The 14,571-nt window shown below is 37.8% G+C and overlaps 1 protein-coding gene across 1 annotated transcript in view; it reads left to right on the top strand.

Annotated features, from left to right (window-relative positions):
- The window catches only part of LOC127648919 (von Willebrand factor A domain-containing protein 5B2-like), a 30,774-nt gene that overhangs the window by 13,294 nt on the left and 2,909 nt on the right, over positions 1-14,571 (top strand). The window contains exons 9-20 of the mRNA XM_052133751.1: positions 869-1,071; positions 4,491-4,605; positions 5,522-5,707; positions 6,366-6,600; positions 7,574-7,848; positions 7,966-8,203; positions 9,977-10,294; positions 10,419-10,553; positions 11,044-11,172; positions 12,660-12,710; positions 12,798-12,873; positions 13,537-13,660. Coding sequence (XP_051989711.1) covers positions 869-1,071; positions 4,491-4,605; positions 5,522-5,707; positions 6,366-6,600; positions 7,574-7,848; positions 7,966-8,203; positions 9,977-10,294; positions 10,419-10,553; positions 11,044-11,172; positions 12,660-12,710; positions 12,798-12,873; positions 13,537-13,660 — 2,085 coding nt within the window. The remainder of the gene's footprint in view (positions 1-868; positions 1,072-4,490; positions 4,606-5,521; positions 5,708-6,365; positions 6,601-7,573; positions 7,849-7,965; positions 8,204-9,976; positions 10,295-10,418; positions 10,554-11,043; positions 11,173-12,659; positions 12,711-12,797; positions 12,874-13,536; positions 13,661-14,571) is intronic.

The raw sequence follows: 14,571 nt of genomic DNA, 5'->3' as shown, positions 1-14,571 counted from the left end.
AACTATAGGAATTGTGTTGTGAGTAAAAAAAATCTAAAGTAAATTAAAACTGGGTTATATTTTAGCATCTTCAAAGTAGACACCCTTTGCCTAGAATTTGCTAGAATGTACTCTTGACATTTTCTCAACCAACTTCTTGAGTTATCTCTAATATTCTGTCTAACATCACCTTTTGCATTCCACAAAAGAAGGAAAGTCATACAGGTTTGGAATAACAAGAGGTTAAGAGTAAATGATGACATCATTTTTATTTTTGTGTTAATTATTCCTTTTTCAAATGGTTGTCTTTATTTTAAGAGACTTGTTTGCAGACTTTGAATGGTCTACACAGTGTTCTGGACATGTGTGCGTGAGTTAGTTGATGTTTACCTGTGGGTGACCTGGTGTACTTAGATAACAATCTCTATCCAGGTCATTACTACTGGTTGCCATGACGCTGCAATATCAGGTTCAAGCAGGTCCAGTGTTTTAAAACAGTGTTTTTAAACAGGTAGAGCCATATGGCACAGCAGTGAGTTCTAAACAAACTTGTTTTGCTCCTTCATGCGCCACAGCTCTCGTTTACTCAGATATTCACCATTGAAATCTCTGTGTTTGTAGTGGTGGATTTTTTCATTTAAAGCTGGTTTACATTCAAGGATTATTCCTGGTTGAAAAAGAATTCATTCTTACTTAATTTTTACGATTTACGAATTACGAAATAATTTTCTATGGTAATCAACGACATGCCAAAGATGCTGTCAAATGTGATAAAGTTGTATCTAATCTGGAATATTTCTTTTAACCCTTTACAATTTTGATTTTTCTATTATTATATTAGGGCTCAAGGCAAAATGGATCGTCATTCCCTCCCTCTCTTTTTTCTCAGAGCACAGTGACTCAGGCATTGGAGTATATCCAGAAGATGCGTACAGACCAAGGTGGTGCTAACCTTTGGGGTGCGCTCTCCTGGGTCTATCGACAGCCTGTTCAACGTAGCTGCCCACGGCAACTTTTCATCCTAATGAATGGAATGCTTAACAATGTAGGCCGTGTGTTAGAACTGGTCAGGAGGAACACCTCTTATGTCAGGTAACACCTATAATAAAACAATACTAATTAAACACTAAATAAAATTACATCATCTGACTAATTACTTTTTACTACCTACAGTGTCAAGAAAAAGTATGTGAACCCTTTGGAATTGTCTACATTTATGTACACTCACCTAAAGGATTATTAGGAACACCATACTAATACTGTGTTTGACCCCATTTCGCCTTCAGAACTGCCTTAATTCTACGTGGCATTGATTCAACAAGGTGCTGAAAGCATTCTTTAGAAATGTTGGCCCATATTGATAGGATAGCATCTTGCAGTTGATGGAGATTTGTGGGATGCACATCCAGGGCACGAAGCTCCCGTTCCACCACATCCCAAAGATGCTCTATTGGGTTGAGATCTGGTGACTGTGGGGGCCATTTTAGTACAGTGAACTCATTGTCATGTTCAAGAAACCAATTTGAAATGATTCGAGCTTTGTGACATGGTGCATTATCCTGCTGGAAGTAGCCATCAGAGGATGGGTACATGGTGGCCATAAAGGGATGGACATGGTCAGAAACAATGCTCAGGTAGGCCGTGGCATTTAAACGATGCCCAATTGGCACTAAGGGGCCTAAAGTGTGCCAAGAAAACATCCCCCACACCATTACACCACCACCACCAGCCTGCACAGTGGTAACAAGGCATGATGGATCCATGTTCTCATTCTGTTTACGCCAAATTCTGAATCTACCGTCTGAATGTCTCAACAGAAATCGAGACTCATCAGACCAGGCAACATTTTTCCAGTCTTCAACTGTCCAATTTTGGTGAGCTCTTGCAAATTGTAGCCTCTTTTTCCTATTTGTAGTGGAGATGAGTGGTACCCGGTGGGGTCTTCTGCTGTTGTAGCCCATCCGCCTCAAGGTTGTGCGTGTTGTGGCTTCACAAATGCTTTGCTGCATACCTCGATTGTAACGAGTGGTTATTTCAGGCAAAGTTGCTCTTCTATCAGCTTGAATCAGTCGGCCCATTCTCCTCTGACCTCTAGCATCAACAAGGCATTTTCGCCCACAGGACTGCCGCATACTGGATGTTTTTCCTTTTCACACCATTCTTTGTAAACCCTAGAAATGGTTGTGCGTGAAAATCCCAGTAACTGAGCAGATTGTGAAATACTCAGACCGGCCCGTCTGAAACCAACAACCATGCCACGCTCAAAATTGCTTAAATCACCTTTCTTTCCCATTCTGACATTCAGTTTGGAGTTCAGGAGATTGTCTTGACCAGGACCACACCCCTAAATGCATTGAAGCAACTGCCATGTGATTGGTTGATTAGATAATTGCATTAATGAGAAATTGAACAGGTGTTCCTAATAATCCTTTAGGTGAGTGTATAAATTTGTCTTAAAATCTGGTTTGATCTTCATCTAAGTTACAATAATGAACAAACACAATCTGTTTTAACTAATAAAAAAAAAGTATTGTATTGTTCTTGTTCATATTGAATACATAATTCAAACATTCACAGTGTAAGTTGGAAAAAGTATATGAACCCAGTCAACAAAAGCTAATTGCAGTCAGGAGTTGGCAAACCTGGCATCCAATTAATAAAACAAGATTGGGTTAGAGCTACGCTGACCTATAAAAAGCACTCAAACATTTTGAGTTTGCTACTCACAAGAAGAATCTGCTGACTTGTGATTTAGAATTGTTGCTTTGCATAAATCTGGAAAGGGTGACAAAGTTATCTTTAAGAGCTTGATATTCATCTGCCCAAAGATAGACAAACGGTCTATAAATGGGGAAGATTTAGTACTGTGGCTGCTCTCCCTAGAAGTGGCCGTCCAGCCAAGATGACTGAAAGGGCACACTGCAGAATGCTCAATGACATAAAAAAAGCACCTTTGAGTGACAGTTTAAGACTTGAGGAAATCATTGGAACTGGTTAAAATCTCTGTTTAATGTTTTCCATATAGTAGACTCATGAACAGTCATAGTTTTCATGGCAGGATACCACAAAGGAAGCCGCTGCTTTCCAACAAAACATTGCTGCATGCCTGCAATTTGCCACAGACAACCTTGACACTCCACAATGCTACTTGGAAAATGTTTTGTGGACTGATGAAACTAAGGTTTAATTGTTTGGGAAGAACACACAGCACTATGTATGGCATAAAAAGGGCATCGTAGGGTTAAGTACGGTGGAGAGAGCTTCATGATTTTAGGCTGCTTTGCTGCCTGGACCGCTTGCCATCATCGATGAAAAAATGTATTCCCAAGTTTATCAAGATATCCTACAGGATAATGGAAGGGTGGATGTGCGCCAGCTGAAGCTTAGTAGAAGTTGGATGATGCAGCAGGATAATTACCCTAAACATCGAAGTAAATCCACAACAGATTGGCTTCAAAAAAAGAAAATCCACCTTTTGGAGTGGCCCAGTCAGGCCTAGACCTTAACCAAATAGAGATGCTGTGGAATGACCCCGAGAGCCGTTCACACCAGACATCCTAAGAATATGGCTGAGATGAACAGTTCTGTAAGAAAGAATGGCCCAAAACTCCTTCTGAATATTATGTAGGTCTAATCCGCAGTTACCAGAAGCACTTGGTTGAGGTTATTATGTGTAAAAGCCAGATTCTACGCATACTGTACAGTAATACCAATTAATTCAAGGAAATGCAATGTTGATACTATCACTGCCACATAGTTTCCAGTAATGAAGCAAATCCTGTAACTCCAGGCAAACACTTTTAACAAACTATACACCTTTCACACAGGCAATCAAGCTAAACACCATTTATATCAGCAAACACATACGAACCCAGCTTTAAAAGCAGCAAGACACATTTCACATTAAAAAGCACCTTTAAATCCAGCCAAACACTTTTCACATCAGTTATCACATTTAACATGAGCTAATAGTTTTCATATCAGTAAACACTTTTAAAGCTAGCTAAATGCTTCTACCACCATGCCAAACAGACTCCAATACATTTTATACAAGGTATTAATATGTAATATGAACACACCACTGCAACACAGAGTCATTACTGATACTTAGCTAAGACACCTAAAAGCCTTCAACTCAGACGGAACAGACCTGAATTCCAAACAGCCTGTCAAGTGTGTTGCCTGCATGGCTTCTGTTTCCCTTCAGACATTTAATTAGTGAAATGGTCCAGATTATGCTCAGGGGAATACTAAACATCTCTCTCAATCAATTCTCATTTTGGCAGTCCATCGAAGACTAATATTCATGTCTTTAATCAGGAGAAATCCTTCCCCTTTGTTCTAACAGAAAATTAACCGAATATATTATATATATATATATTCAATTGCAAAGAAATATACAGTATTTTTTACTGTGCATATGTATCGTTGAAATAAAATAAAGACATTGTTCATGTGTGATAAAAAAAAATGTTAAGTGCACATTAAGACCTATTATCTGTATTTACCAGGTGTTTCGGCCTGGGCCTTGGTCCACATGCCTGTCGGAGGCTACTGCAGGGCATTGCCAAGGTTACTGGAGGCAGTACAGAGTTTCTCAGTGAGGAAGAGAGGCTTCAGCCAAAGGTGCGAGAGCGCACAGTACCCTCTACGGAAGGCAGGGACAGAGCAAGCAAACAGAATCTGGCAGATTGGCACATGCCATTTTAAAATATGCTGTTTCAGAAGTTAAAAAAGAAGAATGATGATTGTTTAGGTTCTGTTTATTATGAAATATGATATACACAAACATTTCTGCTCATATCTTTAAAAGCACATTCACCTAAAACACTACACACATACAGTGGTAGCCAAAAATGTCGGCACCCTTGGTAAATATGAGCAAAGAAGGCTGTGAAAAATATGTCTTTATTGTTTATTCTTTTGATATTGTTTATCCTTTTGATCTTTCATTCAAAGTATTCACAAAAATGATATCTTCTAATGGATATCAAACAATTTCAAACACAACACAAGCTGTATAAAAAAGTAATAATTTTGTCAAATTTACGTGGTACAATTATTGGCACCCCTAGAAATTCTTATGAGTAAAATATATTTGAAGTACATACCCATTCATATTTTACATTTTTTAGCACACTTGGGTTACTAGGAACATGAAATTGTTCAGCCATGACTTCCTGTTTCAGAGAGATGGAAATATGAGGTAACACACAAGCCAAATTCCTTTAGTCATCTCTCAAAATGGGTAAGACCAAAGAATAAAGTTATGATGTGTGGCAAAAGTTGTTGAGCTTCACAAAATGGAAAATGGCTATATGAAAAAGCTAACGCATTGAAAATACCCATTTCCACCATCAGGGCAATAATTAAGAATTTCCAATCAACTGGAGATGTTAAGAATTGACCTGGAAGAGGATGCGTGTCTATGTTGTCTCCACGCACGGTGCCAATATTTACCAAGGGTGCCAATATTTTTGACCACCACTGTACTTATGTGTTGTTGTAGTCTAGTTATCAATGTTTAGATTCTTCTCTATAGCTGATTAAGTGTCTGAAGAAAGCTCTTGAACCTGTGCTGACGGATGTACGGATCGACTGGTATGTGCCGGATAACGTAGAGGCCCATCTCTCGCCCAATGAAATTCCTCCGCTCTACCCTAGCAGCTGCCTGATTGGCTACTGTACACTCTATGACATGTCTGGATTCAGTGCCCAGAAAAGAGAGGTGAGGGTGTATTTTTCTTTCTTCTGTTCAATAATGATAAGTAGGTTTTGTTAGTATACACGACCAGTCAAAAGTTTGGACGCACTTGACTGGAATGTTTCTCATGATCTTAAAAGCCTACATCTGAAGAAATATGCTCATTAAATCTTGAAATTAGTTTTGTATACAAACATTTTATTTCTTTACAAAAACCAACATTTTAAATTATTATTATTATTATTATTTTAAATGTGTGAGTCGGACTGGAAAATCAACCAACAAGTGTCCAGCATACATTGAAACTCCTGCAGTACTGTTTATAAAGCATCCCACATGGCACATAATGAAGTTAGTTGAGAGAACAACCAGAGTGTGCAAAATTGTAATCTAGGTAAAGGGTTTCTATATTGAAGAAGCTAAAATATCAGATTTTATTTGTTAAAAATGTGTTATAAATATATATAACACATATACTAAATTATTTGCTTAAATCTTTGGACACAACATAATTCCTATACATCCATTGGTTTTATGACTACTGTACAATTCTAAAATCTAGAAAAATAGTAATAATAGAGAATGAGTGAGTGTCTAAACTTTTGATTGGTAGCATAAATAATGTATATACGATGAGAGTACAACGTCTGTCATGTTTGTGTGTGCACTTGTTCACCTGTAGGTGACGTCTCGTGCATACAGAGGCCAGCCACGTGGATCAGTCGGGTCTGTTTTCGAGCATTCTCCCTCCACTTCCGAGCTCCTTCAGCCTCTAGTTCCCCAGGAGGAAAGAGAAAGAGAGGCAGTGAAAGAAAGTGGGGTGGATGCAGACTTTGAAGAAGCGCTGAAAGAAATCTCGGGAGAAATATCGTCGGAGTTCTCATGCGCACACGCTACAAATAATGCTGTCAGCCCTGGTATGACTATGGGACTTATTCAAGATGTTGTTCCAAACCATATGACTTACTTTCTTATGTGAAATACTTAAGGAAATGTTAGGGAGAATATTAGGGACTGACAGCCTCAGTCACCAGTTCACTTTCATTAAAGAGACCTTCTCATTTTGTTCTACAATATATAATACATTTTAAAAGTCATCCCTTTTAAAATTAACATTGCAGGTATGACTGTGTCTTATGTAGTAGAACTTAATGTGAAAGTCTCCTCAAGTAACATTTACTACAGTCCTTATTTTAAGAAAACTGCTATTCTAAAAGCCCATAGGAATATCAAAAAGGAATCCATGCCGAATTAGCTTTCCGGTTTGGCCTACAGATTAAAGAACACCTATTATGGTTTTTAAACGTGGCTAATTTTGTTTAAAGGTCTCATACAATAGATTGACATGCATCCAATGTCAAAAAAACACTTTAATTTGCTCATAATTTAAATTACAGCATTACCTTTTTTTCCCCCCCAGTGTCAAAAATGACTCGTTCAATGATCCGTTCTAAAGCATTCATTCTAAACTCCTCCTTTCAGAGAGCCTACTCTGCTCTGATTGGTCAGATGTCCCAGTCTGTTGTGATTTGTCTACCATTTAGTGTAATGTTTGAGGGCGGGTCAAAGCTGTTCGCGAGCAGCCAATGAAGACCAGAGGTGGGTTTTTTGTTACCAAATGACGTAGGTGAGTACAGGAAGTAAGACTGGAATTACTAACGACTTGTTTCAGGTGTTCAGAATTGGTTCTTTCTTTTGGGAGTCAATAACGTAATTGGTCGTTCCCTTTGATTTTTGAAACTTTGCAGACTTTTTTTTACATTCACAAACAGCTATATATCACACTAGATGAAAGGTAATATTTGAAAAACCATAACAGGTGCTCTTTAATGTCATGACGGACCAGCTGTATTGATATGGTTGTGTTTGTTGTATGTGTTTGATCTGTAGGTGGCGACACTGACCACAGCAGCAGTGACGTGCGCTGGCGTATTCAACAGGATTCATACATTCAGGACCAGTATGTGTTGACACGCTGTTCTCTGAGTGGTGAGAGGGTCTTCTCCTCTGTTTCTCCCCAAGCTGAATGCTCTGTGCTGGGCATGGGTTCTTTGCCACATGGATTAGAGAGAATTGAGCCTGCACAGGGAAGAGGCCTCTCACGTTGGGAATCCCCTTGGGCACAGAACACCACCTCTTCAGGGGAAATGGATTCGTCAGAGAAGGTAACCACAGCAGACAGCATTAGTATTTAAGAAAACTGTCTTTAAAATCATAAGAAACATAAATACAGTCAGGTGTGTCCAAATTATTTGACTGGTACTGTATCTGTGTGTCTGTAGGCTGGCAAGCTTTTAGACCGTGACGAGTTTCGGCACAGACAAAGGACGTTGGCTCGTTCTGCTCTGGCTGGCCGAAGTTTCTCATCTCCGCAGGGCGACCTGGACATGCACCGCCTGAGAAGGGCACTAGAGAGGGTCTCATTTGAGCAGGCTGTAGGGGGACGGCTGGAGGAGAACGACACTGACACTTACAGCACTTCACGAGGAGTTCTGTCCCACCCAAGTGTAAAAGACTCCAGTGAGGAAACAAACAAACACAAATTCTCATATGCATTAAAGGAATAGTTTGCACAAATATGAAAATTCTGTCGTTTACTCACCCTCATGTCATTCCAAACCCGTATGACATTCTTTTTGCTGTGGAACACAAACTGAGATATTTGAAGGAATATCCTAGAAGAACTTGCATTGTTTTTAGCGTTAATATGACGCATGAGTCGGATTATGATAATTGCCTCCTTTTTGAAGCTAGAAAGTGGCTTAATGTATTGAAAAGATGCCCCAGAATATTCATTAATATATTTGTATCTTTTGTGTTCTGCAAAACAAAAACAATTATATGGGTTACGTACATGAGGGCGAGTAAATTATGATTGAATTATTTCTTTCCCATAAATACACAATAGGGCCGTCACGATTATGAAATTTGGCTGACGATACATTGACAAACAAATAATTGAGATTTTGGCAATTAATTTTATATTGCAGGGCTTTCATGATTATGACGATTAATTGTCATACAAATAGTCATACTACTTTAGGTGTATGTGTGCTTCGTACACCATAAAAACTAATTTATTCATATTTAAAATGTAATCATATAATAAAATAGAGATATATGATTTCCTTTCAGGCTTTAAAAACTTGTAAAATATTGCACAGGGGTCAAATTACATGACAAATAATATTTATATAATATATAATATTAATATATTGTATTGTTTTATATTACATTATATTATAATTAGAGATGTCAAAATTTGAGTTAACGCATGCAATACATTTCAATGTTTAATTCGGTAAATGTATTGCATGTGTTAATTTTGACATCTCTAAATATAATGTAATATAATCTAAAACAATATAATATAATATGTTATAATAGAACACCCCCGCGACCCGACTTCGGATAAGCGGTTGAAGATGGATGGATGGATGGATGGATAATAGAACACATTTATTTAATATATACGATTAACACATTTTTGAATTTTCACATTAGATACTGAAGTTTTTTTCAGCCCTGTGTTGAGATTTAATGCACATTGCAATGAATACTGAAACTTTAGGGACTATTTCTTTAGGAAACATTTAGTGTTACTTGAATTGGTGCTATTTTAGTGCATTCCGATCTTTATACTATTGAAGGCTGTATTTGGAAAATGTTAATAAACATTATTGTTAAATATTTAATTTTTTGTTTTCCTAAGAAGGAAATAAATGCATTTTAACAGGAAAAAAGTATAGAGACAGTTTTCAGCACTTCAAAAATCTGTGATTAATCACGATGAACATTGAAAAGTAATGCAATTAATAACGATAGTATATTTTAATCAACTATTATATATTATATTATAGATCAAGGCTCTCCGATTAAACCCACAAGCCCTTATTTCGCATGAAGACTTTTGAAAATAGTATTTCTTCATTCTATCATCTTCACAGAAACGGAGTAAGTGGGCGTCTCCTCCTCTGTGTAACTGCGTGTCATTAACACTGCATGTATGAATCCGCAACAACCGTTTTAATAATGATGCGAGGCAGGCCTAATACCCAAAGATGCATGTTAAATATTTTGTTGGTTGCTTGGATTTAATTTCTGTTATGCTGCATTGAGAAGCCCCGCCCACACTGAAATCTCATTGGTTAAAAATCCTGCTCATTATAACTGTATTTTACATTAAATATGTTCTTATTGGCTATGATTATGTTGCTTCAAACAGCATTTTTGCTGACATTTTGGTGTCATACTCAGAAATCTTTTCTGTTTTACCTTCCACGCTTTATCCAGGCCTCCAGTTCCCCGCCTCCCCACTAGATTGGGACACCTTCACTGATCCAGAATGCCTGTTTTCAGCTGCTCCTCCAGAGGAGTCCAAGGCTCCAGGGGCCCAATGTCGCTCAGTCATCCATGGCGTGCTGAGTGGAAAATCGGTGTCCTGGGAGGTCTGTGTGGATCTCTCCATTTTGTGGGCCCCTGAGAGCCCAACAATCCTACCAGCCAGCACAGGGGCCTGGGATGAGATTATACATCAGCTGACCGCTCGCTCTGTCATCAGAGATTTTGAAAATTTGGCAGAGAAAGAAATGGATATTGAACTTGAGAGAGGTCAGAGAGGATTAATAATAGTAAAAGTAAGAAATAGTAAAAGTATGGTAAGAATAGCAGTTCCATCCACATGTTTCTTCTTCTGCTGTTGTCTGGGTGTGAATGCCTGTGCAAATGTGTGTAGGACCATCAAAGCGTTACAGAATGAAAGCGATCCAGACCAGCAAAAGCTGTGGAATTGTCTGTATGTACACAAGCTTCACCACTACAGACACCAATGCGAGAAATCAATCTAACAGCAAAGACACACGACATACAGGTATATACACACATGCAAGATACACCACAAACATTTTCATTGAAGGATTCAATTTAAATTCTCTCATCATTTACTCATTCTTATGCCATCCCAGATGTGTGACTTTCTTTCTTATGCTGAACACAAATATTTTTTAAAGAATATCTCAGCTCTGTTGGTCTATACAATGCAAGTAATGGTGGCCAAAACTTTGAAGGTCCAAAAAGCACATAAAGGCAGCATAAAAGTAATCCATACGGTAAATGGATCCAGTGTTTAAATCCACATCTTCAGAAGTGGGTGTGGGTGAGAAACAGATCAATATTTAAATCCTTTTTTTACTATAAATCTCCACTTTCACTTTCTTCTTTTGTTTTTGTCAATTCACATTCTTTGGATTCTTTCAACTTCTTGGCAGGGAGGAGAATTTATAGTAAAAAAGGGAGAAAAAGAAGTGCCAAACTAACAGCAAACCTTACTTAAAATAATTAAAATGATTATGTATGTGTAGGTGTGCGGTTTGGGACCAGACGTGGTTCTCACTCTTCCAATTTGAAACAGAGGTTGTGCACAGTGGGATTTAGACGCCGGCTCTCCAGCAGAGGCAGTGAAGAGACAGAGGACACACACACCTTGACAGGTAACACACCCAAAATATTGGCAACCTTGGTAAATATGAGCAAAGAAGGCTGTTTAATCTTTTAATCTTTCATTTAAAATATTCACAAAAATATAACCTTTAATTGAAGCAAATTTATTGAAAGGAGAGGGGTCTCATAATTAAATAAAGATTTTTCTCCAAAACATGTTTGCCACAATTATCGGCACCCCTAGATATTATTGTGAGTAAAATATATCTGAAGAATATTCCCATTCGTATTTAACTTTTTTTGCACACCTGAGTGACTAGGAACACTGAATTATTCAGCCCTGACATCCAGTTTCTCAGGAGTATAAATATATGGTAACACACAAACCAAATTCCATTAGTCATCACAATGGGAAAGACCAGAAATGAGCTGGGTCTTGGATCAGAAAGTCTCCAAAACTACAATCAGATGTAACCTAAATCACAAGTTGTTTGGGAGGGTTTCAAGAAAAAAAGCCTCTGCTCTCATCCAACAATAAACTTAATCATCTTCTGTTTGCCAGACACTACTGGAACTTCAAATGCAATGGGTTCTATGGTCCGATAAAACAAAAATAGAGCTTTTTGTCAGTAAACACCAGAGATGTGTTTGGCGCACACAGAGAGGTAGCCATATGAAAAAGTACCTCATGGCCACGGTTAACTATGTTGGTGGATCTTTAACTTTGTGGGGCTGTTTTTATGCCAAAGGTCCTGGACATTTGTTCGGATTCATGGCATCATGGACTCTATCAAATACCAACAGATAAAAAAAATCAGAAAATGCCAGTAAGCTTAAAATGGGCCCTGGTTGGAACTTCTAGCAGGACAATGATCCTAAACACATTAAAATTAACACAACAATGGTTCAGTGACCACAAAATCAAGGTTCTGCAATGGCCATCACAGTCTCCTGACATGAACCCCATAGAAAACCTGTGGGGTGAACTGAAGAGGAGAGTCCACCAGCGTGAAAAAATTTGAAGAGATACTCTATGGAGGAATGGTCTCAGATCCATTGCCATGTGTTCTCCAATCTGAATAAGCATTATAGGAGAATACTCAGAGCTGTTATCTTGGCAAAGGGAGCTTGCACAAAGTACTGAATAAAAGGGTGCCAATAATTGTGCTACACACATGTTTAAAAAAACATTTCAAACTTATGTTGTGTATGCAATTGTTTGATATCCATTAGAGGATAGATTTTTGTGAATATTTTCAATGAAAGATCAAAAGGATAAACAATAAAGACATATTTTTCACTGCCTTCATTGCTCATATTTACCAAAGGTATCAATATTGTTTGGCCACAACTGTATATATCTGTGATCACAGCTCAACTAGTCTTGTGAAGCCATACTTGTGTAGGATCTCAACGAATGACACAGTGTGGTCCATAAAAACTGTGAGGCCACAAAACTGAACATTCTTGTGTAAAAGTTAAGCAAAATTTGGTTCTTATAAGCAGCTGTTATTTTATTCTGTTTTCTTGGAACCAGACAGAGACGACACACCCGCCTCCCCCTGCAGCATGACATCCTGGGACAGTAGTGAGTTAACACTACTAGAGAGTATCAGGTTTGGGCATACAGCATCTCTTTAGCAGTGGTGAGTAATAATGAAGGTGTGTCTTTCAGGCACAGGAGGGAGTATTAGTCCGTCAGCTGTGTCCTCCCGCTCTCAGCATTCTGTGGAGAGCCTCTTCGGGTTCAGGTCAGAGCCAATTATCACACTTTATATTTCATCAACAAGACAGATTAACACCTGGATTAACACCTTTGTTGTTCCTGAAACATTATTCCTATCAACCAATCAGATTTTTTATTTGGGAGCTTGAACAACATGAATAACACAAATTATTTACTTTTTTAAATCATAAAACACTACAGTTAGTTAGATTAATGCTTAAAACAAGAAAAAATAAGTTTTCATTTCTATTGTAATTTTGCTTTTAAAGAATGGTTCACCCAAAAATGAAAATTATATAATTATTTACTCACCCTAATGTCGCTCCAAACCCCTATGACTTTCTTATGTGGAAGACAAAAATTAGATGTTTTAATAAATATACCCAACATAGTCTTATAGAAACACATTACTATACCTACATTTATTCTAAATAAGTAAACTGTAAATAAAGTAAATGTATCTCGTTTTAAGGATGTTTAGATTGAAAACAAAGTACAAAAAAAATATTTAAAAAAATGAAGTGGGGATCAATGGGGTTTGGCCTATGACTTTTGAATAGGAACGTTGCTCCAAGTCTAACCAAGTATACTGATGCAGGAACATCCTTCTTGTCCAAATCATATTGTGTAAGTTTATTATAAGGCTAGTACATGACCATTGATCTAATTTGCCATGTGTGTTCTCCAGGTTCAGTCTAGGCAGACTAAAGGGCAGTAATAGCTCAGGAAAACAGGCTCCTCTCAAACCTCACTGTCTCTCTGCAGAGACTGATAGACATACAGAGACGGACACACCTGACTACCTGCCACTGGTTGGTCCCCTTGCATACTGATGTACTCCTCACACCATCTCACTTTGGGTGTCATAATGGAATACTAGTGTACTGTTTACTGCATACTAATTAACAATGTACTGTGTGAAATAGTATGCCATATGCAACAATAAACGTAACATTGTCACATGACCTTACTAAGTTGCATGTTTAAAATTATATTTCACTCAAAATAAAAATTAACTCATCATTTACTCAACCTCATGCCATCCCAGATGTGTATGACTTTCTTCTGCTGAAAACAAAGATTTGTAGTTGAATATTTCAGCTCTGTAGGTCCATATATTGTCTTGTACAAAACAATGCAAGTGAATGGTGACCAGACCTTTGAACCTACATAAAGGTAATCCAGAAGACTCCAGTGTCTTCAGAAACGTTATAAATGTGTTTAAGAAACAGATCAATATTTAAGTCATTTTTTTTTATACTATAAATCTCCACTTTCACTTTAACATTCTTAAAGTGAAAGTGAAGATGGAGATTTATAGTAATAAAAAAAACTTGTTTAAATAATGATCTGTTTCACACCCAAAGTGATTACATCGCTTCAGAATACATACACTGATCAGCCACAACATTAAAACCACCTGCTTAATATTGTGTAGGTCCCCCTCGTGCTGCCAAAACAGCGCCAACCCGCATCTCAGAAAAGCATTCTGAGATGCTTCTTTGCAAAATCATATTGTGTTGTATTGAGTTTATTATAAGGCAAGTACAGGACCATTGATCTAATTTGCCATGTATGTTCTCACCACAATTGTACAGAGCGGTTATCTGAGTTACGTAGTCTTTGTCATTTTGAACCACTCTGGCCAATCTCCGTTGACCTTTCATCAACAAATCGTTTCCGTACACCGAACTGCTGCTCACAGGATGTTTGTTTTTAGCAC

Source organism: Xyrauchen texanus, chromosome 9, assembly GCF_025860055.1.
Source record: "Xyrauchen texanus isolate HMW12.3.18 chromosome 9, RBS_HiC_50CHRs, whole genome shotgun sequence".
NCBI classification, from domain to species: Eukaryota; Metazoa; Chordata; class Actinopteri; order Cypriniformes; family Catostomidae; genus Xyrauchen; species Xyrauchen texanus.
This window is presented reverse-complemented; position numbering and strand designations above follow the sequence as displayed.